Genomic DNA, 23,597 nt, shown 5'->3' with positions numbered 1-23,597 from the left:
TAATGCGAAATCCTTACAGACGAATGGAAAAACTGGTAGAAGCCGACCTCTGGGAAGATCAGTTTGGATTCCGTAGAAATGTTGGAACACGTGAGGCAATACTGACCCTTATCTTAGAAGCTAGATTAAGGAAAGGCAAACCTACGTTTCTAGCATTTGTAGACTTAGAGAAAGCTTTTGACAAAGTTGACTGGGATATTCTCTTTCAAATTCTGAAGGTGGCAGGGGTAAAATACAAGGAGCGAAAGGATATTTATAATTCTTAGAGAAACCAGATGGCAATTATAAGAGTCGAGGGGCATGAAAGGGAAGCAGTGGTTGGGAAGGGAGTGAGACAGGGTTGTAGTCTCTCGCCAATGTTATTCAATCTGTGTATTGAGCAAGCAGTGAAGGAAACAAAAGAAAAATGCGGAGTACGTATTAAAATCCATGGAGAAGAAATAAAAACTTTCAGGGTCGCCGATGACATTGTAATTCTGTCAGGGACAGCAAAGGACTTACAAAAGCAGTTGAACGGAACGGATAGTGTCTTGAAAGAGGATATAAGGTGAACATCAACAAAAGCGAAACGAGCATAATGGAATGTAGTCGAATTAAGTCGGGTGATGCTGAGGGAATTAGATTAGGAAATGAGACACTTAAAGTAGTAAATGAGTTTTGCTATTTGGGGAGCAAAATAACTGATGATGGTCGAAGTAGAGAGGATATAAAATGTAGACTGGCAATGGCAAGGAAAGCGTTTCTGAAGAAGAGAAATTTATTAACATCGAGTGTAGATTTAAGTGTCAGGAAGTCGTGTCTGAAAGTGTTTGTATGGAGTGTAGCCATGTATGAAAGTGAAAAGTGGACGATAAATAGTTTAGACAAGAAGAGAACAGAAGCTTTCGGAATGAGGTGCTAAAGAAAAATGCTGAAGATTAGATGAGTAGATCAAATACGTAACTAATGAGGAGGTATTGAATAGAATTGGGGAGAAGAGGAATTTGTGGCACTCCTTGACTGTACACATGCAAAGTATTGCCGTCAGTCCGTGGTGGAGAGTCTAGAAACCAAATTTCTAGAATCTGTGTGACATATAATGGAATTCATCACAAACCATGATATCTCAAAAGTTGATTTCGTAAAATTTCCGTATTAGGTGTACACATCTATAAGAAAGTCATAATGTACTCTCGACATTGTGTATTACAGAGACATAAATTAGCGTAGTATTTGAAGAAAAACATGGAAATGGTGTTAGAAATGCATGCTTCAAAATAAACACAGATGCTAGACTAGCCTGCAGGTTGAACTGTTCCATTTGACCACGAACGGCACCTGTGTGGTGTCCTCAATACTCACAAGTGTCAGTCGGGCTCAGAACAGTATTCTGTGTAGTTGTGAGTGCATTGTGTCGGAGATGAGTGAATTCAAACGTGAGCAAATTGCTGCTGCTCGTATGGTGGATTCTTCCGTAACCAAGTTGTTTGGTGTTCAAGGGACACCGTACTGAATTTGTGTACCACGTACAGGGAAAGCGGGGAAAAATCATCTGCTAAGTCTCAACGAGTAAGGAAAGTGTGTGTTGGATGATCGAGACTGACGGTCGTTGAAGAAGACTGACGAAAAATAAGAGAACGACAGCCGCGAAAGTCACTGCAGAGCTGAATGTCGTACCCCGTCAGCACTAAAACAACACGAACCGAGCTTCATAAGCTGGGAACTGCAGGGTGTGTTTGAATTCCAAACCACACATCAGAGGTACAAATTCCCGTAACAGGAAAACGTGGTGCCGAAGACTGAAAACCAATACTATGGAGAAATGGAAGAAAGTGGGATGAGTCTTGTTCGACACCGTTTCTACTTTCTGGCCGAGTTTACGTCTGACGTACGCCGCTCCAAGCCTACGGTGCAGGCCTCTCACTGCCAAGAGTGGAACCATGGTGAGGGAATCCAGTGACGATTTGGGCAGCCATATCGCACTATTCCATGGGCCCCGTGGTTGCTCGGCTACTCTGCAAGGCCGCAATACTGCCAAGGATTGTGTGAACAATTTGGGTGATCAGATCCATTCCATAGTAAAACGTGATGCTGTGTTCCAAGGCCACAGCGTCCTTGGAAAATGGAAATGAGCGTACGGAATTGTGGGCCGGGAGTCCTCCATTCAGGGAAGTTCGGCCGCCGAGGGCAAGTTCTTATTGCATTCGACGCCACTTTGCGCGTCGGGGATGGGGATGAAATGATGACGAGAACAACACAACGCCCAGTCCCTGAGCGAAGAACATCTCCTGCCCCAGCCGGGAATCGAACCCGGGCCCCTTGGCGTGGCATTTCGCCGCGCTGACCAATCAGGTAACGGGGGCGGACAACAGGTGCCATGTTCGCACAACTCGCTTCGACTGTTTTCGTGAGCACGAGGATGAATTGTCGCACCCCCCCCCCCCCCCCTGGCCAACAGTCACCAGACCTCAATATTATTGGGCTTTTTGGAGAGAAGGGTGTGTGATCACTATGTACGTCCATCTTCTCTACCTAAATATGTCGTTATTTTTCAGGAAGAATGCTGTAAGATTCCCTTCAAAACTATACAGGACTTTATTTATCCATTCGGAGACTACTGAAAGATTTCTGATAGCCAACTGTTTTCCTGCACGGAATTAGGAATGATCATGTGTTGTATTTTTGACTTCTCCATATTTTTGTCCACCCTCTGTATAAGCTCAGTTATGTGGCATGATTGTCCCTCAAACGAGACTGTAGCAGAAGGAGAGGGAGAAAATGAAATGCAAAATACGATCTTGTTGTATTACGTCTAATATCCTGGCTTATTCAGTATGACATGTTGGCGCAGTTGGTTACAAGGAATTGAACCGACTTACCATCAAAGTCGACGGTCCCGGAGCCGTCCGAGTCGATTTCCTCGATCATCATGTCGAGCTCCTCCTCCGTGATCTTGTCGTCCAGCTCTCGCAGGATCTCCCTCAGGACGCCAGTCGTGATGTACCCGTTACCTGGAACGGACATACATTGTCACATGTGCGCTCCACTACATGGTTGCCGGTTTCTACAGCGTTATGCGAGACTGCCAGTGACTTACTACCGACACATTCATGTTGTGAGACAGGGGAAAACAGAAGTTTCAGAAAAGCCTTAATAACCCTATTAATGTGATTCTTGAGTTTCTGCCGGCGTATTTGATAATCAAAATATCCACGGGTGTGCTGCCGGTCTATAGTGTCCAACGGGCACAATATTTCGGCGATCATACATGTCGCCATCATCAGGTGAACTGACGGACTGAGCTCCTGTGAACGTGCCGGCAAGGAGATCCGTACGCTATGGCTGCTCAGAGGGAACTGGGTTCGATCGCGGCGGCGGCCGATTTAAATACCCTCCGCCCGCGGCGCGCTCCCTCCGCCGTCCGCGCCCCGCGCCACGGTCGCGCGGTGGAACAGATTGCGACGGCGTCTGAGATGACGTCGGTGTGATGGCTCTGTCCGCCGTGGCCGTCACAACTATACATTTGCTTGATTTGCTCTCGATTAACCCAATCGCTGGTTCCCAAGCCTTGCTAAGATTATAGCCACAGTCACGGTTTATGAGGTCGTCATTGGTGCGAATTTCGATGGCTTCTGTAACAACGATGTCCCAGTATCTCGACGTCTGTACCAGAATCCTCGTGCGGTCATACTCCATAGCGATACTCTAGTACATAGGGCGCGCACTATCTCTGACGCAGAGAGTCTACCCCAGGAATTGGAACATCTGAGAACTGTATTTCGAAAAATGGGTACTCAGAGTGGCAGATTCAACGTGCTCTCCGCCCAACCACTGCAGCACAACCTGTTGAGATGGATGAAGTCACGAGGGAGGAGGTAGGCACTGCATTTATTCCATACACAGGCGCACTCTCGGGGAAAATCGCCCGCATTCTGAAGAAACACCGGGTCGGAACGGTGTTTTGTCGTCCGAATAAAACTCGTGCACTGGTGGGGAGCGCCAAAGACGACCTGGGTTTGAGGAAGGCCGGCGTGTACCAGATTCCGTGTCAATGTGGCAAGTCGTATATTGGTCAGACGATGCGTACCGTCGAGGATCGATGCCGTGAACACCAGAGGCACACTCGACTGATGTATCCGAGCAAGTCGGCGGTCCCTCAACATTGCTTGTCGGAAAATCACGCCATGGAGTATGACCGCACGAGGATTCTGGTACAGACGTCGAGATACTGGGACAGCGTTGTTAGAGAGGCCATCGAAATTCGCACCAATGACGACCTCATAAACCGTGACTGTGGCTATAATCTTAGCAAGGCTTGGGAACCAGCGATCGGGTTAATCAAGAGTACATCGAGCATACGTATAGTTGTGACGGCCACGGCGGACAGAGCCATCACACCGACGTCATCTCAGACGCCGTCGCAATCTGTTCCACCGCGCGACCGTGGCGCGGGGCGCGGACGGCGGAGGGAGCGCGCCGCGGGCGGAGGGTATTTAAATCGGCCGCCGCCGCGACCGAAGGTGAGCGCATCGCTGGTGTTGCGCGCTTCGCTCACTCGGCCGTTGAGAGCTCGTGAAGAGGTTTTCTGTGCTGTGGGCGCTGCGGAGAGCAAGTTGTCGTGCGTTGTTTTGACAACGCGTGCAAATTGTCGTGTTCCGCGCCTCGCAGCATGGGAAAGAAGCGTGCGCAGAGGAAACCTGCCGCTACGAAGGGTCCTTCGGTTGTGCAACTCACCGAGTCTGCCGACCGTGCAAGGAACTCTCGAGAAGACGAGTCGCGGCCTGTCCCCCCTTTGTACGTCAAGTGCAAAAGCGGGTGGACAGCGCTGTTCGACACCATGACGAGCTGCGCTCGGAGCGAGGTGGTCTACGAGTCTGTCGATACAGACTCGCTGATCTGCGTTCGAGCCGCAAACGTGGCCGACCACAGGGCGATCAAGGTCGCAGTGGCCGACCACATCGTCGACGCGCCGCCGGCGCGTGAGAAGGCACCTTCCGTAGGAAGGGTGAAGACGACTAAGGCACTCCTCAGGGGGTTGCCTTGGTGCTGTGATGAGGCAGCGGTCCGGGAAGGGCTGCTGCGAGCCGGGTTTGGTAGTGCAGCCGCAAGGTTGCACAACCGAACCAACAGGAAGAGGGCGCCGCTCTATGCCGTGACCGTGCAAACGGTCGACGGCGGGAGTGACATCTTCGACTTGCGGAAGCTGCTGGGCTTCCCGGTTACGACAGAGGCTCTCCCGACCGCCATGGATCCTCAGCCCCAGTGCTTCAGGTGCCAGGGCGAGGGCCATGTTGCGAAGTATTGCCGCAACGCGGCGCGGTGCGTCAAGTGCTCAGGTGAGCACGACAGCCGCGCCTGCGACCGCGGCAGCAACGCTCTGCCGACATGTGTCCGGTGTGGCGGCCCGCACGTCGCCAGTTGGCGCGGCTGTTCGGCTTTCTCAAGCCGCAGCCGTGCCGGGGGCGGCGAAGCGGCCGCGGCCGCACCGACGCAGCAGCAGAAGAGAAGACGACGCCGGAAACGGCGTAGGGCGCAGAACAGCCCGGCGCAGCTAAGGGACGGCGCAGCAGCAGATCCACCTGCCAGGGGCAGGGACGGCCGCTCGGAAACGGGCAGCCAGGACGCAGCTCGCCTTCCTGCGAAGAGATGTGACCTCCAACTCGGCACCGCCGTGAAGGAGGCCACAGCAGCCCTCAAAGCCGTCATGGCGGCGGAGAGGGCTGCCTTCGCAGCCGCCGTGGCTGCAGAGAAGGAAGAGGCCTTGAGGCAACTGCGAGCAGTTTTCGCCCAAGGCCTCAGCGCAGTCGTACCTGCGAACACTCCTGCGACCTCGCAGAAGGACGTTCGCGCGCCTATCCCAGCTCTTGTTCCAGCAGCAGCGCGGGTGAGAGGCGCAAAGAAGAAGAAGACAACCGCCGCCGCAGAGGAGCCGCTGGCGACGCCGACTGCTACGGGACCGGGCCCCGCAAGGGGTCGAGGAGCCAATAGGCCAGTCTTCATCGCAGAAGCGTCGCCGCCCTGCCGCGCCGAGTTTTTATGTTACAGGGAGTAAGCCACTGCGGCCGGCCCAGGAGACTACAAGCGAGCCCAGCCGCAGCACCGGACTGCCCCAGCTAACAACCACGCAGTACATAGGTAACGTTGCACGATACCTCACGCTAACCCCCCTCACCTTGCATGCTCTGTCGCAGCTAGCAAGCCGCTACTGCCCTTACCACCCGTCCTACTGTCGCAGAGGTTTTTTTCCCTTGGCGCTGGCCTTGGCACTTTTTTTCCTCTGCTCTTAAAACCGCTACCCTTCGATCGTTTTCGACCACTACTATCTCCTGATGGACCATGTTAATGAGTAGTCTTACCCAGACGCATGGATAACATCACAGCCTGCATCCTGTGACGCCTGATTCAAAACTAACATGCTTACGGAGGTGACAGTAAAACTTTTGTGTTGGTCACCACGTTGGTGCGGGCGTGGAGGGGCCCCATCCTTTAAAAAAAGACCGAACGCAGTTCCCTCTGAGCAGCCATAGCGTACGGATCTCCGTGCCGGCACGTTCACAGGAGCTCAGTCCGTCAGTTCACCTGATGATGGCGACATGTATGATCGCCGAAATATTGTGCCCGTTGGACACTATAGACCGGCAGCACACCCGTGGATATTTTGATAACCCTATTAATATTGATAACATTGGCCGTAACAACCGTTACCGCAACAAAGGCGTTAATAATAACAGGAAGACCGTTACACGTAAATAGTTTTAGGTACAATACATCTGATTGAAGTGCACATTTTTGAAGTACCTCGATTTTTATAGTCGCTGTGAGCGCAAAAAGTAGTATTTAAAAATCATAATAACTGTGACTGTCATTTAAGTGTTTGTATTTTGCATAACAGAAAATGTTATACATATTGCTGATACCGTGGGCTGAGTTACAGCCGATATGAACTCTTAGTACGACTGCAGTAGAAGGCATAAAAGCTGCGTATCTACAGGGCGACAATTATTGAACTATATGAGAAAAATACGTAAATTATCTACAAACTACGGCGTGCACACACATTATTCAGTATTTCAACGCCACTACAGATACTCGGACTCAGGAGTTCGATATGCCTGCCATCATTGGGGATGATGTGACGCAGACGAATAGCGAAGTTCTGCGTGACTCGCTGAAGTGCCGGAAAATCGATGCTGTAGATGTCCCTCTGAATGGCTGTTTTCAGCTCAGCAATGGTTTCGGCGTTGTTGTTGTACACATTGTTTAAAAAAGAGTTCCACAAAAAGGAGTCGCATGTGTTCGGATCCGGAGAACATGGCGGCCAATCCAGGCCCATGAGAGATGCCTTTGGGTACTCCACATCCAGAATGCGGTTCCCAAAGTGCTCCTCCATGACATCAAAAACTCTCCTGCTTCGATGGGGTCGAGATCTGTCTTGTGTGAACCACATCTTGTCGAAACCAGGGTCACTTTGGATAATGGCGATGAAAACATGTTCCAAAACCTTCACACACCGTTCTGTAGTCACCGAGCCATCAAGGAACATCGCACAGATTATTCCGTGACTGGACATTTCGCAGCACAAAGTCACCCATTGAGGGTGAAGAGACTTCTCGATCACGAAATACGGATTCACAGTCCCCCAAATACGACAATTTTGCTTATTGACGAACCATCCAAATGCAAATGGCCGACAACAACAAGGTTCGTGCGCATGCGCATAGTAATTCCGATTATGCCCCGCGCCCAACCGTGCACGGCGAACGTGCTAACGCAAACCGTTCAGAAGTTATGACGATTTTATTTCATATAGTTCAATAATTGTCACGCTGTATGTAATGTGTCAAATGTCCATGCATCTATCCTGTGAATCACTACAGCACACTGTAAATAACTGGTTCACTAAATTATGTAAAATAACGCTTTCTTCTTATATGACCTGCATGATCTTTCGATAAATGTAAGATAATTTATGAAATTAAATGGCAGTTTAATTTTTCGAATAACATGAAAAACTGAATAAGAAATTTATTTTACCATTGGAAAATATTTTAATTTACTAAATACTAATTTACTAAATACTACAGTTACGCTACTGTAGAGTCTGTGATAAGGTCTCGAACAGAGTGAAGACGTGGACTCACCATACAGTTACGCGATAGCCTCATTAAAGCACCGTTACGGAATGATGTGTTTAGAATAAATATGCAGTCAATTTAATATTATTGTGGCAGTGATTCCCTAGTTGCGTAAGACAGTGTAACACTGTTAACTGCGCCTCGGTCCAGCAAGCGCTGTTAACACCCTCCGCCTCTCACCTTCCTTGTCGTACAGACGGAAGGCCTCGCGGAGCTCCTGCTGCATCGCCTCAGCATCCTCCTCAACCAGGAACCTGGAGGCCAGGATCACGAACTCCTCAAACTCCAGCTGACCGGAACCTGAAACAGACCAACGTCTTGCTGACAAACGCAAGTAATTTCAACTATGCGAAACCGTACGTCCGGACGTAATCGAGTACATATGCTATACGTCGTATAGGGTCGATATTAACAAATATCCGTAACAAGACACCCACTTTAATATCTGAAAATACCCAATTTAGTATTTTAAAACAGAGCTGTGACGTTTTTACGTCCAGAGTAGTAGCTAACGGGACAAAAGAGTCAATACAATTAGTCAAGACATCTCACAAGAAATTTTTATCTAAAACTGAGCTCGTAATATCACCTGAATAGTGCGCCACGCAGTTGCTTCGCCGAGTTCGCACTGTTGACATCATGAATGATGGTAGAATAGATTTATCAGATGACCAGCTGTTATAACTAGAAAGAGGATAGTAGACAAAGCAGAATATAACACTGTTTCCCAGGATTTTAGGTTTTTATTTCCTGTGTAGAATTTTAAATACATTTTTCACCGTAACAGAGCAGTATAGGGTCAGTTCGGAGCAATTTTTCGTTAGCTGTTGACTGTCGTTGAGAAAGCATACAGAGTATAAATACGTATTTCACACATCGCGAGGTAAAAACATTATACGTGTTGGTCGGAAACAATCTGAAAAGGTGGTAAGGGTGTTACAGGGTAGGTTGTGCTGAGAAATAATTTTTAAGAAAAAGATTCGATACATTGCACCGTTTCCGAGTTAATTAGAGTGAAGCTAGCCAATCAGACCGTTGTACGCGCAAATTCAACTGGCCATCAGATACAAATAGTGTGAGTTGTTCTCATGGCGTAGATGATAGCGCAGGAGACTGCGCACATTTTGGCTCGGTTTCTACCCTTTCTACCGCCCCACCTCCAATTTTTTTTTATCTCTCTCTTGTTTGGTTTTAGGAAACCAACCGAAGAACACGTTTGGCGACACCGTGTCTGGCGTGTCGCTTGAATTTGCCCGCGCTACGAACTGTCTATCTTCAATGTTAATTAAATCGGAAAAGACGCAACGTATCGAATTGTTTTTGTTAATACACTGAAGAGCCAAAGAAACTGGTACACCTGCGTAACATCGATAGGGCCCCAGTGAGCACGCAGAAGTTCCGCAACACGACGCAGCATGGACTAAGCTAATGTCTGAAGTAGTTCTGGATGGAATTGACACCATGAATCCTGCAGGCCTGTCCATAAATCCGCAAGAGTACGAGATGGATGAGATCTCTTCTGAACAGCACGTTGCAAGGCTTTCCAGATGCAATAATGCTCATGCCTGGGGAGTTTGGTGGCTAGTGGAATTGTTTAAAATCAGAAGAGTGTTCTTGGAGCCACTCTGTAGCAATTCTGGACGTGTGGGGTGTCGCACTGTCCTGCTGGAATTGCGCAAGTCCATCGGATTGCACAACGGACGCGAATGGATGCAGGTGATCAGAAAGGATGCTTACGTACGTCTCACCTGTCAGAGTCGTATCTAGACGTATCAGGGGTCCCGTATCACTCCAACTGCAGACATCCCACACCATTACAGAGCGTCCACCTGTTTGAACAGTCCCCTGCTGACATGCAGGGTCCATGGATTCATGAGGTCGTCGCCATATCCGTACATGTCCATCCGCTCGATACAATTTGAAGCAAAACTCGTCCGAGCACGCGACATCTTTTCAATCATCAACAGTCCAACGTCGGTTCTGACGGGCCCAGGCAGGGCGTAAACCTTCATGTCGTGCAGTCATCAAGGGTACACGAGTGGGCCTTCGGTTCCGAAAGCCCATATCGACGATGTTTCGTTGAATGGTTCGCACATTGACACTTGTGGATGGCCCGGGACTGAAATCTGCAGCAATTTGCCGAATGGTAGGACTTCTGTCACGTTGAACGATTCTCTTGAGTCGTCGTTGGTCCCGTTCTTGCAGGATCTTTTTCTTACCGCAGCGACGTCAGAAATTTGTTTCACTGGTACAGACGTGAAAGGGTCGTACGGGAAAATCCCCACTTCATCGCTACCTCGGAGATGCTGTTTCCCATCGCTCATGCGCCGACTATAACACTACGTTCAAACTCACTTAAACCTCGATAACCAGCCATTGTAACAGCAGTAACCGATCTGACAACTGCAACAGACACTTGTTGTCTTATATGGGCGTTGCGGACCGCTGTGCCGTATCTTCCTGTTTACATATCTCTGTATTTGAATACGGATGCCTATACCAGTTTCTTTGGCGCTTCCGTGCAGTTATTTCTAGCATAACCCACCCGGCAATACCTTTACCAGCTTTTCGAACTGTTTCCGACCACCCTGTATATTCAAATCACCATTTACATCACGTCTGTTCCTTTAGTTTCCGCATAAACTGCAACGCTTTATTAAGAGAACGTAAATGAACATGAATGCGAGGGATATTGTAAACTATATTTGTTGAAAACTGAAAAATCTGAAATGTGTTGTCTTTTTGTTTCAGTATTGTCTTCAATGATGGGGTAAACGTGCCACTGAAGAGGATCATTGAAGTCTCTTCAATGACAAGAAAAACTGTTGCGATCTCGTATTGAGACTTGTCAGAAGACGTGTTTTTGAGCATCAGGTGAAACATCTATAAATACTCTTATCTTCTACATCTACATCTATACTCCGCGAGCCACCTTACGGTGTGTGGCGGAGGGTACTTATTGTACCACTATCTGATCCCCCCTTCCCTGTTCCATTCACGAATTGTGCGTGGGAAGAACGACTGCTTGTAAGTCTCCGTATTTGCTCTTATTTCTCGGATCTTTTCGTTGTGATCATTACGCGAGATATATGTGGGCGGTAGTAATATGTTGCCCATCTCTTCCCGGAATGTGCTCTCTCGTAATTTCGATAATAAACCTCTCCGTATTGCGTAACGCCTTTCTTGAAGTGTCCGCCACTGGAGCTTGTTCAGCATCTCCGTAACGCTCTCGCGCTGACTAAATGTCCCCATGACGAATCGCGCTGCTTTTCGCTGGATCATGTCTATCTCTTCTATCAATCCAACCTGGTAAGGGTCCCATACTGATGAGCAATACTCAAGAATCGGACGAACAAGCGTTTTGTAAGCTACTTCTTTCGTCGATGAGTCACATTTTCTTAGAATTCTTCCTATGAATCTCAACCTGGCGCCTGCTTTTCCCACTATTTGTTTTATGTGATCATTCCACTTCAGATCGCTCCGGATAGTAACTCCTAAGTATTTTACGGTCGTTACCGCTTCCAATGATTTACCACCTATGGCATAATCGTACTGGAATGGATTTCTGCCCCTATGTATGCGCATTATATTACATTTATCTACGTTTAGGGAAAGCTGCCAGCTGTCGCACCATTCATTAATCCTCTGCAGGTCTTCCTGGAGTACGTACGAGTCTTCTGATGTTGCTACTTTCTTGTAGACAGCCGTGTCATCTGCAAATAGCCTCACGGAGCTACCGATGTTGTCAACTAAGTCATTTATGTATATTGTAAACAATAAAGGTCCTATCACGCTTCCTTGCGTTACTCCCGAAATTACCTCTACATCTGCAGATTTTGAACCGTTAAGAATGACATGTTGTGTTCTTTCTTCTAGGAAATCCTGAATCCAATCACAAACCTGGTCCGATATTCCGTAAGCTCGTATTTTTCTTCACTAAACGTAAGTGCGGAACCGTATCAAATGCCTTCCTAAAGTCCAGGAATACGGCATCAATCTGCTCGCCAGTGTCTACGGCACTGTGAATTTCTTGGGCATCTTCAGAGACTTCATTTGTTTATACGACTCCCCGCCATATCAGATTACCTAGTGCTTCCTTAAGTTGAAACAATCACCTTGCTTATTTCAGGCTTCCTCTGGGAAGATGGCCCTGCTCACATTTAATAGTGCAGTTCACAAAGTCCTAGGTCAAGACCCCAATGCAGCTACAATGACAGTTCAATGAAACTCCGCTGGGTTTAATTTGTGTGCCTAGTCTGCAACTGAAAATGCCAATCTCCAATTCTATAGTGTCTCGATAAATTGTGGTAAAACTCAGAAACAAGGTGGCCGGAATCGCCTATTGCGACGTAAACTGCTCTCGTGCCAGCCTCCGTTGTCACATAAAGGATGAAGACAGACCTACAGTACTACGGTAAAACGTATTTCCTTTTGACCCTGCTTTATACGACATAAATGCGGATGCAACTACAACTGTAGTAAATAGGACTAAGCGGTTGGACAAAAATATAGGGAGACAACGAGAAATGTGTACCTGAATATAGACTTAATCCACAGCTGTCCCGGTAACTTCGATTACTACAACAGGACTCTTGAAGCCAAGCGCCGTAATACAATACTGGACATTAAAATTGCTTCACCAAGAAGAAATGCAGATGATAAACGGGTGTTCATTGGACGAATATATTATACTACAACTGACATGTGATTACATTTTCACGCAATTTGGGTGCATAGATCCTGGGAAACAAGTACCCAGAACAACCACCTCTGGCCGTAATAACGGCCTTGATACGTCTGGGCATTCAGTCAAACAGAGCTTGGATGGCGTGTCCAGGTACAGCTGCCCATGCAGCTTCAACACGATACCACAGTTCATCAATAGTAGTGACTGGCGTATTGTGACGAGCCAGTTGCTCGGCCACCATTGACCAGACTTTTCAATTGGTGAGAGATCAGGAGAATGTGCTGGCCAGGGCAGCAGTCGAACATTTTCTATATCCAGAAAGGCCCGTACAGGACCTGCAACATGCGCTCGTGCATTATCCTGCTGAAATGTAGGGTTTCGCAGGGATCGAATGAAGGGTAGAGCCACGGGTCGTAACACATCTAAAATGTAACGACCACTGTTCAAACTGCCGTCAATGCGAACAAGAGGTGACCGATACGTGTAACCAATGGCACCCCACACCATCACGCCGGGTGCTACGCCAGTATGGCGATGACGAATACTCGCTTCCAATGTGCGTTCACCGCGATGTCGCCAAACACGGATGCGACCATCATGATGCTGTAAACAGAACCTGGATTCATCCGAAAAAATGACGTTTTGCCACTCGTGCACCCAGGTTCGTCGTCGAGTACACCATCGCAGGCGCTCCTGTCTGTGACGCAGCGTCAAGGGGAACAGCAGCCATGGTCTCCGAGCTGATAGTCCATGCTGCTGCAAACGTCGTCGAACTGTTCGTGCAGATGGTTGTTGTCTTACAAACGTCCCCATCTGTTGACTCAGGGATCGAGACGTCGCTGCACGATACGCTACAGCCATGCGGATAAGATGCCTGTCATGTCGACTGCTAGTGATACGAGGCCGTTCGGATCCAGAACGGCGTTCCGTATTACCCTCCCGAACTCACCGATTCCATATTCTGTCAACAGTCATTGGATGTCGACCAACGCGAGCAGCAATGTCGCGATACGATAAACCGCAATCGCGATAGTCTACAGTCCGACCTTTATCGATGTCGGAAACGTGATGGTGCGCATTTCTCCTCCTTACACGCGGCACCACAACAACGTTTCACCAGGCAACGCCGGTCAACTGCTGTTTGTGTATGAGAAATCGGTTGGGAAGTTTCCTCATGTCAGCACGTTGTAGGTGTCGCCACCGGCGCCAACCTTGTGTGAATGTTCTGAAAAGCTAATCATTTGCATATCACAACATCTTCTTCCCGTCGGTTAAATTTCGCGTCTGTAGCACGTCATCTTCGTGGTGTGGCAGTTTTAATGGCCAGTAGTGTGTAATACTGTCCCCTCCGACCTGCGTCCGTGGCGTGGCACATGTTTCGAGCAGCCGATCGAATCGACGATGCTCTATCCGGACACGGTCATCGACCTAATGAGGCAGGAAACGTGATTCATCCGACGAAGTGTCACGCTTCCACTCTCGGTCCAGTCTCGATAGTCCTGTGCCCACTGCAATGGTTATTCACGACGTCATTGGCCTAACGTAGAAGTACATAAGGGGTTGTCTGCTGCGGAGCCCCATCTACAGCGAGCCTCCGACCTCCACATTAAGAGATGAGGAGCAGACGTCCAGCCCCCGTCAACTACTCGCGGCTCAACCGCCCTTCATCCACTTTCCATAGATGCTCATGACAGTACCACGTCGACAGCCGACAAAAATCGACTTTTCCGAGATGCTTGTTCTCGTGTGCACCACAGTAATCTGCTCAATGTTAAAGTCAGTCATGTCAATGGATTTCCCCACATCGTCGGTAAAACGATTCGGTATTCGTCTCTAGTCGACTTATACACTTTCTCTAAAACGTCACGTGCCCCCAAAGCCATTTTATGAATTCTCAACTTGTTTTCAGCCAGTTATTAGCCACTAATTATTCGGACATGTTTTAGACGTGACACGTGTGATGATGACTCGATTTGTCATTTCCTACTGATGCTACGATCAAAGCGCGTTGGTAATAACGTTAATTACACGTTACGTCACTTGCATACTGGTATCCTTTGGGCCACGAGTCAGTTGTTCCAAATGACGTCGTGATAAGCCGAAAACCTATTGGTAATAAGCAAAGGTTAGTGGAACAAAATACAGTCCATTTGCTTTTGAATCTTTTACACATTGTTGCTACAATGGCGGGTATTACTAGAACTTGTTACTGAGCCATGACGTTAGTATTGCTCCATAGTGTTGCAGTCAGTGTGTAGTAGGACTCAAAAACATTAGGCATACCGGAGAAAAAAATACTATCTGCCCATTGTAAATACACTATGTGATCAAAAGTATCCGGACACTCCTAAAAACATACGTTTTGTTCATATTAGGTGCATTGTGCTGCCACCTACTGCCAGGTACTCCATATCAGCGACCTCAGTAGTCATTAGACATTGTGAGAAAGCAGAATGGGGCGCTCCGCGGAACTCACAGGCTTCGAACGTTGTCAGGTGATTGGGTATCACTTGCGTCATATGTCTGTACGCGAGATTTCCTCACACCTAAACATCCGAAGTCCACTCTTTGCGATGTGATAGTGAAGTGGAAACGTAAAGGGACACGGTACGGCACAAAAGTGTACAGGTCGACCTCATCTGTTGACTGACATGGGTCGCCGACAGTTGAAGAGGCAGACTTCTATCCAGACCACCAAGCAGGAATTCCAAACTGCATCAGGATCCACTGCAAGTACTATGACAGGCGGGAGGTGAGAAAACTTGGATTTTATGACCGATCGGCTGCTCATAAGCCACACATCACGTCGGTAAATGCCAAACGACGCCTCGCTTGGTGTAAGGAGCGCATTGGACGATTGAACAGTGGAGAAACGCTGTGTGGAGTGACGAATCACGGTACACAATGTGGCGATCCGATGGCAGGGTGTGGGTATGCCAAACGTCCTGTGACCATCACCTGCCAGCGTGTGTAGGGCCAACAGTAAAATTCTGAGGCGGTGATGTTATGGTGTGGTCGTGTTTTTCATGAAGGGGGCTTTCACCTCTTGTTGTTTTGCGTGGCACTATCACATCACAGGCCGTCGTTGATGTTTTAAGCACCTTCTTGCTTTCCACTGTTGACGAGCAATACGGGAATGGTGACAGCACCTTTCAACATGATCGAATACCTGTTCATAATGCACAGGCCTGCGGCAGAGTGATTACACGACAATAACATTCCTGTAATGGACTGGCCTGCGCAGAGTCCTGACCTTAATTCTATAGAACACCTTTGGGATGTTTTAGAATGCCGACTTCGTGCCAGGCCTCACCGACCGACATCGATACCTCTCCTCAGTGCAGCACTCCATGAAGAATGGGCTGCCAAAACCATCCAGCACCTGATTGAACGTATGCCAGCGAGAGTGGAAGCTGTCATGAAGGCTAAGGGTGGGTCAACACCATATTAAATTCCAGCATTACCGATGGAGGGCGCCACGAACTTCTAAGCCATTTTCAGCCAGATGTCCGGATACTTTTTATCACGTAGTGTGTACTGCCAGTTTTACAATTGTATATTCTGTTATTGATTTATTTTTAGATATTCTGTACATGAGACTCACATCTGTGCTTATCGCCCTTAGAGCAAGAATTGAAAACAAAACGCTGTATGTTGACACCTCGCGATGGCCACTTTCGTAACAATGCTAACTGCATGTAAGTGGGACAATAAAAGGCGTCCGATGAGGCCGTCGTTCGGTTTCGTCATACATCGGATTTGTCCGGAACACTTCGTGTCCACTCCCTTCTTTCTTTTTCTTATTTTTTATTTGTGCCAACGCCAGCGACCTAGCAGCCGCAAAACTGCGTGCTGGGGTTAAACGTTGAAGTTTCTGTTGGTAGCGCCGAGCGGAGATTACGTCAGCATTTCCGCTCACAAGCCTCCGCCCACCGAAAAGACCAGTAGACTTTTTTCCATCAGTTTCAGTAACTGTTTTTGAAGAACGTCGATGTGAAGAAATGGTACAGTAGTTGCGTTAAAAATTATTTTTTTTACTGGTGCGTTATTTATTCACATCGGATATCTTGTTATTCCATTCACACCACCACCCCCAGTACAATCTTCTTCTTTCTATACTTGCCTCACATAGTCAAAGATAAAGAATGATCGTGATGAAAGCTCAAAAAGTAGTAAGACTCCTTCACACAGTGAAAGTGAAAGTAAAATTATGTTGTACTACAATTTAAAAAAAAAGCAAAAGTTCAAATATTTACCGAAATTCGCGAAGAAAATGTAAGACAAAATAAAAATATCGGTACTCGATATTTCCTTTTCGATATCGATACTGTGGGAGTAATGACGCCAATATAGATCGATGTTTTTTTTGTAAAGAAATATCGGCGTCTCGTTGTATCGATATTTTATGAATAGCCCAAGTGTGTCGGTGATGACTCACCGTCGACGTCCACCTCCTCGATGATGTCCTGGAGCGTGTCCGCGTCCATCTTGAGCCCCAGCATGTCCAAGATGGTGCGCACGATGTCGGTGGTGATGTAGCCCTGCTTGTCATGGTCGAAGGCGTCGAAAGCCTTCTTCAGCACTAGCCCAAAAAAATAACACAAGTTATCTCACTTTTCGTTTCTCATCGCAAGGTCAACCAGGTATAACTGCATTGTAAAGAGGATTATTTACACTGGCCTTAAGTTCAAATGGTTCAAATGGCTCTGAGCACTATGGGACTTAACATCTGTGGTCATCAGTCCCCTAGAACTTAGAACTACTTAAACCTAACTAACCTAAGGACATCACACACATCCATGCCCGAGGCAGGATTCGAACCTGCGGCCGTAGCAGTCGCGCGGCTCCGGACTGAGCGCCTACAACCGCTAGACCACCGCGGCCGGCTGGTCTTAAGTAAACATCTACAGTACTTCAAGGACTGGATAAGAAGGGGCACTGAAAAAACTATTATTAGTTACTATTGCATTTAGGGGAATGATTTTACGAGATAAAAAACTCATTAATTCAACGAACACGTAGCCCCCTCTAATTGACAGGTTTCAATTTTGTGGATGGCAATTCCTCCCATTCTCCTCGCTTACTGATATCATGACAACACATTGCCGCCGTTTCAGCTCCATCAGCTGTCACTTGCACATTGTAAGCTGAATATATATTTCCACCGTTAGAGATCACACATGTGGAAAAGTCAAAAACCAATCTACATTACGAGGACAATTTTTGTTGGTTCCTGAAAGGCAACAGATATTTTGTTTCACAATGTGCACTTTTAAGTTATTCGCCTTTTATTGGATATAGGTCCGCCTTTTATGTAAAAACAGTGTTTTTTCTTGTTACCTAAACATGTATCGGCACCTCTGTCCTTCCATCAGTGGGTTTTGTTTATTGAAAACTTTAAAACGTGAACATGTTTTAGGTTCTAACTGATCTAACAAAGTGAGGCCTAATGAAAGCCCGCATCTCGTGGTCGTGCGGAGCGTTCTCGCTTCCCACGCCCGGGTTCCCGGGTTCGATTCCCGGCGGGGTCAGGGATTTTCTCTGCCTCGTGATGGCTGGGTGTTGTGTGCTGTCCTTAGGTTAGTTAGGTTTAAGTAGTTCTAAGTTCTAGGGGACTTATGACCACAGCAGTTGAGTCCCATAGTGCTCAGAGCCATTTGAACCATTTGAGCCTAATGAAAGTTTTTGTTCGTATCTCTTCTTACCGTGATTTTACATTATATTGTTTTGCCGGACCATCTGTATGGCGTTCTTCACTGATAGCTTGCCATCTGCAAACTAAACCACACAAATGTAAATTTCATCTCCATCACTTTCTTAATTTTTTTTTAAAAAAGTCACGTGATTTTGATATGGCAAAACCCAACGCTGACCGGTTTAGGAAACACAACAACATACTGTTCAACGCGTTTTACGAAGTGAAAAGGCATTTTTAAAAACGAAATTACACAAATGATGTTAATATGTTTGTGTACTTCCCTCAGAACGCAAAAGAAGAAGGATCAATCACAACAAAACGTGAGCAGTAACAAATGTATACGCAAAACATTTTGCCACACTAAATCACGTTTTTGCTAAAAATCAAGGGATGTGTTAACTTGCCGATGAAATTCATATTTACATCGTTTGGTTTGCAGGTTACGAGCTACCTGTAATGTAAAATCACGGTAAGAAGAAAAACGGACAGAAACTTACTTTAGGCGTCACTTTGTTAGATCATTACAACCTAAAATATGTTTGCTTTTCACAGTTTTTAATAAACAAAGACTACTGAGGATGGCACAGAGATATCGAAACATGTTTGAGTAACAAGAAAAAAAACACAGTTTTTGCATGAAAGGCGGACCTACATCCAACAACTTAACGACAAATACGGAAAGAAAGACAAGAACTGCAGATCCAAAAGATCAATTATTCATCGTTGTCGTAATGGCTTTACGTGTAGCGTACAAGTGTCTTTGTTGAAAATAAAACAGCCCAATGATGAAATACCGTTTTCAATGAGACATGCTAATTCTTGAGATTTTTAGTGTGTTGAATCGTAAGATGACAAGAAAAGTCCCTTACCGCCACCTTTTTTTACACTTAATACAATATTTAAAAATTATATTTTTAGCGATTTAAATGACATTTATTTCATATACTATTTCAGTTAGGAATAATATGGAATATTTCAATGACACAGGTTAGAAATGTTAGTATACTTGAAAATTCCTAGGAGGAGCACTTTGCGTCCTCTTTTTGGGCAGAATCTTGTGGATCCGAAAAAGAAATTCTATTAACACATCTATACATTAAGCTGCTCCTAATGAAACAGTTCGCGGAAGTCTTACCGAAAGACACAGAATGTTTCAAGTACGTCTTCGAGGAGTTACCTCACGTAGGAGAAACGAAACTGAAAGAAAGAGTGTTTGTTGTACCCGGGGTTCGTAAAATGATGTTCAATTCCAACTTTGAGAAATAGTGAGTGAGAAGGAGGTTTCAGTATCACTCTTAGGCAATAAAAAGGGTACACAGTATATTTCTGCTGTAGCCAACACCCTGGAAACATTCAACAAACTAGGCTGTTTGATGCGCCTCACTTTTCACTTTTTCAACAGCCACCTTTCCCTTGTCCCTCAAACCTCGGAATCTAGATGAGCTCTTTCTTGAAGACGTCAGAGTAATGGAAAGATGGTACCAGCGTCGCTGGAATATCAATACAATGTGATGGTGGATCATTGTTGGTCACTTCACCGTTACGTGCAACGGGCCATTCATAGGAGAAAAAGCTGTGTTAGGGGTTTTAACAAGAAGAGAGAAAGGAAATATAAGCCGATGGACACAAAATTCCCATGTAATGAAGAGCGTTTTTCCTGTTTTTATTTCAATAAAACCTTTGTTGACATTTAAAATTAAATTACATATCATTTCTGTTACATGTGTTTTACTATCTTCCTAGTTTATAAGGGAGCTACGCTCTAACAAAACTGTTCGGAAAGAGAAAAAGAAAGGAAGAGTTCATATATGGATTCAGTCCCCAAAACACCACATTATTAAGATATTACCTAACAAAAAGAAATAGCGTTTGTTAGGCTGTGTTATTGAATTAGTTTGGTGAACCAAGTGGCCTGCATATGAAGACGAAAATGAAAAATAGCTTACGGAGAAATTGTTTTAGATGCATTGAAATGAATTAAATTGGGATGATGACCTATAGACGTACTATGATGGAAAAAGTACGAGCTGGAAATTGTGCTCTGTTAGAAGTACATCCCAACATTGGTTAGCGTCGTAGTGCAGCGTTGTGCAAATTTCGTCGGACACCGTTCGGATATAGGGAGACACACTTGTGCTTTAGAAATCAGTATCAATTTCAGGCGAGTGTGACCGGGTCACAAATGAGACCTTATTTTTAACCTTACACATCTTAATAAAACAAATTGCTGGTTTCAGCTGTTATAACATCATTGTTGGGACTCTCCTTTTTTCTGGTATATTTCCCAGAGGTTTACTGAATTTAGATTTGTAACTTTCCATGAAGTGACGAATGCATCATTTAAACAAAACTGATTTTTTTTGAGTATTTGAGTTAAACCAGAAGAGAACAAGTACTGACCCGCAGCTCAGACGCTGTAACCTTTGCGCATCACTGAACTACGATTTTTTTACGGTATGGGGAAGTGTGATGGTAACAGAAAGATTAATCATGTTCACATAAAGTAACTAGAAAGGCTCAATATACATACTGTCTGCAAAAGGCGCAAATAACTATTTGGTGCAGTTTCGTATAGGTATATTTGCTGACCAATTTGTTTACAACTGATAAAGTAGGCGTGATAAGAGAGAACACTAGCTTCTGAGTCTTTCAAACATCTCGAAAGAAGTGAAGGATGCCAACGTTGTTAACTCAGAGCCAGGTAACAGGCAAAGGAGCCAGATGTTTTTATGTAAAAACAGCAATAATTTTTCAGTAACACTTCAACAGTTAAGTGAAATTCGAAATTTTTGTTTAAGTAATACAATTGTTAACGCTCCTGAGATTCGTCAAGTGCATCATTTTAACAGGTTTTTTGTTGCTTCAACGTGTAGGTGACGTCGTTGCAAACAAACACCGTGGTCTGGAAGGATTTCGCGTCGAAGGAAGAACTATAAAGACGGGAAGAACACGGACAGAAGAGCAAAGGTAACAGCACAGCGACCGTATGAAGGACTACAGGAAACAGAGGAAAATCCATATAAAGAGGGCAAAATGAAGTTATAGTGTGTGAGCCCCACAAATTGTCCAACGGTATGAGGTAAGAAAGTCGCTGGGACTGAGAAATTACCCCTTCTCTAACGATCCACCGTCTTCGAAACTGTTGGTTAAGCGCAGTTGGCACTTTCAGTCTTCATTACGCACCCGACAGAGCGTAAACTGACTCGATTTTCTTGTAACCAGCTGTTGTGTGCGTAAATACACTCCTGGAAATTGAAATAAGAACACCGTGAATTCATTGTCCCAGGAAGGGGAAACTTTATTGACACATTCCTGGGGTCAGATACATCACATGATCACACTGACACAACCACAGGCACATAGACACAGGCAACAGAGCATGCACAATGTCGGCACTAGTACAGTGTATATCCACCTTTCGCAGCAATGCAGGCTGCTATTCTCCCATGGAGACGATCGTAGAGATGCTGGATGTAGTCCTGTGGAACGGCTTGCCATGCCATTTCCACCTGGCGCCTCAGTTGGACCAGCGTTCGTGCTGGACGTGCAGACCGCGTGAGACGACGCTTCATCCAGTCCCAAACATGCTCAATGGGGGACAGATCCGGAGATCTTGCTGGCCAGGGTAGTTGACTTACACCTTCTAGAGCGCTTTGGGTGGCACGGGATACATGCGGACGTGCATTGTCCTGTTGGAACAGCAAGTTCCCTTGCCGGTCTAGGAATGGTAGAACGATGGGTTCGATGACGGTTTGGATGTACCGTGCACTATTCAGTGTCCCCTCGACGATCACCAGTGGTGTACGGCCAGTGTAGGAGATCGCTCCCCACACCATGATGCCGGGTGTTGGCCCTGTGTGCCTCGGTCGTATGCAGTCCTGATTGTGGCGCTCACCTGCACGGCGCCAAACACGCATACGACCATCATTGGCACCAAGGCAGAAGCGACTCTCATCGCTGAAGACGACACGTCTCCATTCGTCCCTCCATTCACGCCTGTCGCGACACCACTGGAGGCGGGCTGCACGATGTTGGGGCGTGAGCGGAAGACGGCCTAACGGTGTGCGGGACCGTAGCCCAGCTTCGTGGAGACGGTTGCGAATGGTCCTCGCCGATACCCCAGGAGCAACAGTGTCCCTAATTTGCTGGGAAGTGGCGGTGCGGTCCCCTACGGCACTGCGTAGGATCCTACGGTCTTGGCGTGCATCCGTGCGTCGCTGCGGTCCGGTCCCAGGTCGACGGGCACGTGCACCTTCCGCCGACCACTGGCGACAACATCGATGTACTGTGGAGACCTCACGCCCCACGTGTTGAGCAATTCGGCGGTACGTCCACCCGGCCTCCCGCATGCCCACTATACGCCCTCGCTCAAAGTCCGTCAACTGCACATACGGTTCACGTCCACGCTGTCGCGGCATGCTACCAGTGTCAAAGACTGCGATGGAGCTCCGTATGCCACGGCAAACTGGCTGACACTGACGGCGGCGGTGCACAAATGCTGCGCAGCTAGCGCCATTCGACGGCCAACACCGCGGTTCCTGGTGTGTCCGCTGTGCCGTGCGTGTGATCATTGCTTGTACAGCCCTCTCGCAGTGTCCGGAGCAAGTATGGTGGGTCTGACACACCGGTGTCAATGTGTTCTTTTTTCCATTTCCAGGAGTGTAGCTTTTGGGCATCAGCTAGTACGGGGCACAATATGCTCTGTGCAGGTCAGTCCTCCCTTACACGTGCGCTTCAAACGAATCAAGGACAAATTCGGTTACGTTGCTTGGTTGACCCTTAAAGTTCCCTCGCTTGTGAAAATTATCCTTCTTATGTAACTTTCCGTCGTTCACCTTCCTTAGCACAAAGTTTACAATATCTGCACGATTAGCTTCTTCGATTTCAGTTTCGTAGAGGAAACGTTTGCAGTCTCCGCCTGCTACCGCAACAATTGATTTAGAAATAGCAAGCTGCAAACTATGGCTGGTGACAGACGTAATGGGACTTTTCTTATACGTCACCTCAACGGTACCCTGCCAGTCGACTCTCAATTAGAATTTTACATTCTTTATAATTACTACGAATATAAACTTCATAAACTGCCACGGTTACACGA

General features: G+C 46.8%; 1 protein-coding gene across 1 annotated transcript in view; it reads right to left on the bottom strand.

The window, feature by feature from the left end:
• LOC126253691 (troponin C, isoallergen Bla g 6.0101-like) overlaps positions 1-23,597 on the bottom strand; it is a 54,789-nt gene that overhangs the window by 20,664 nt on the left and 10,528 nt on the right. The window contains exons 3-5 of the mRNA XM_049955218.1: positions 17,240-17,383; positions 8,295-8,414; positions 2,859-2,990 (exon numbers count right to left, since the gene is read on the bottom strand). Coding sequence (XP_049811175.1) covers positions 2,859-2,990; positions 8,295-8,414; positions 17,240-17,383 — 396 coding nt within the window. The remainder of the gene's footprint in view (positions 1-2,858; positions 2,991-8,294; positions 8,415-17,239; positions 17,384-23,597) is intronic.

Source organism: Schistocerca nitens, chromosome 4 (assembly GCF_023898315.1).
Source record: "Schistocerca nitens isolate TAMUIC-IGC-003100 chromosome 4, iqSchNite1.1, whole genome shotgun sequence".
In the NCBI taxonomy this organism is placed as follows: Eukaryota; Metazoa; Arthropoda; class Insecta; order Orthoptera; family Acrididae; genus Schistocerca; species Schistocerca nitens.
The sequence above is the reverse complement of the archived record's forward strand: the minus strand, read 5'-3'. Positions and strand labels throughout refer to the sequence as shown.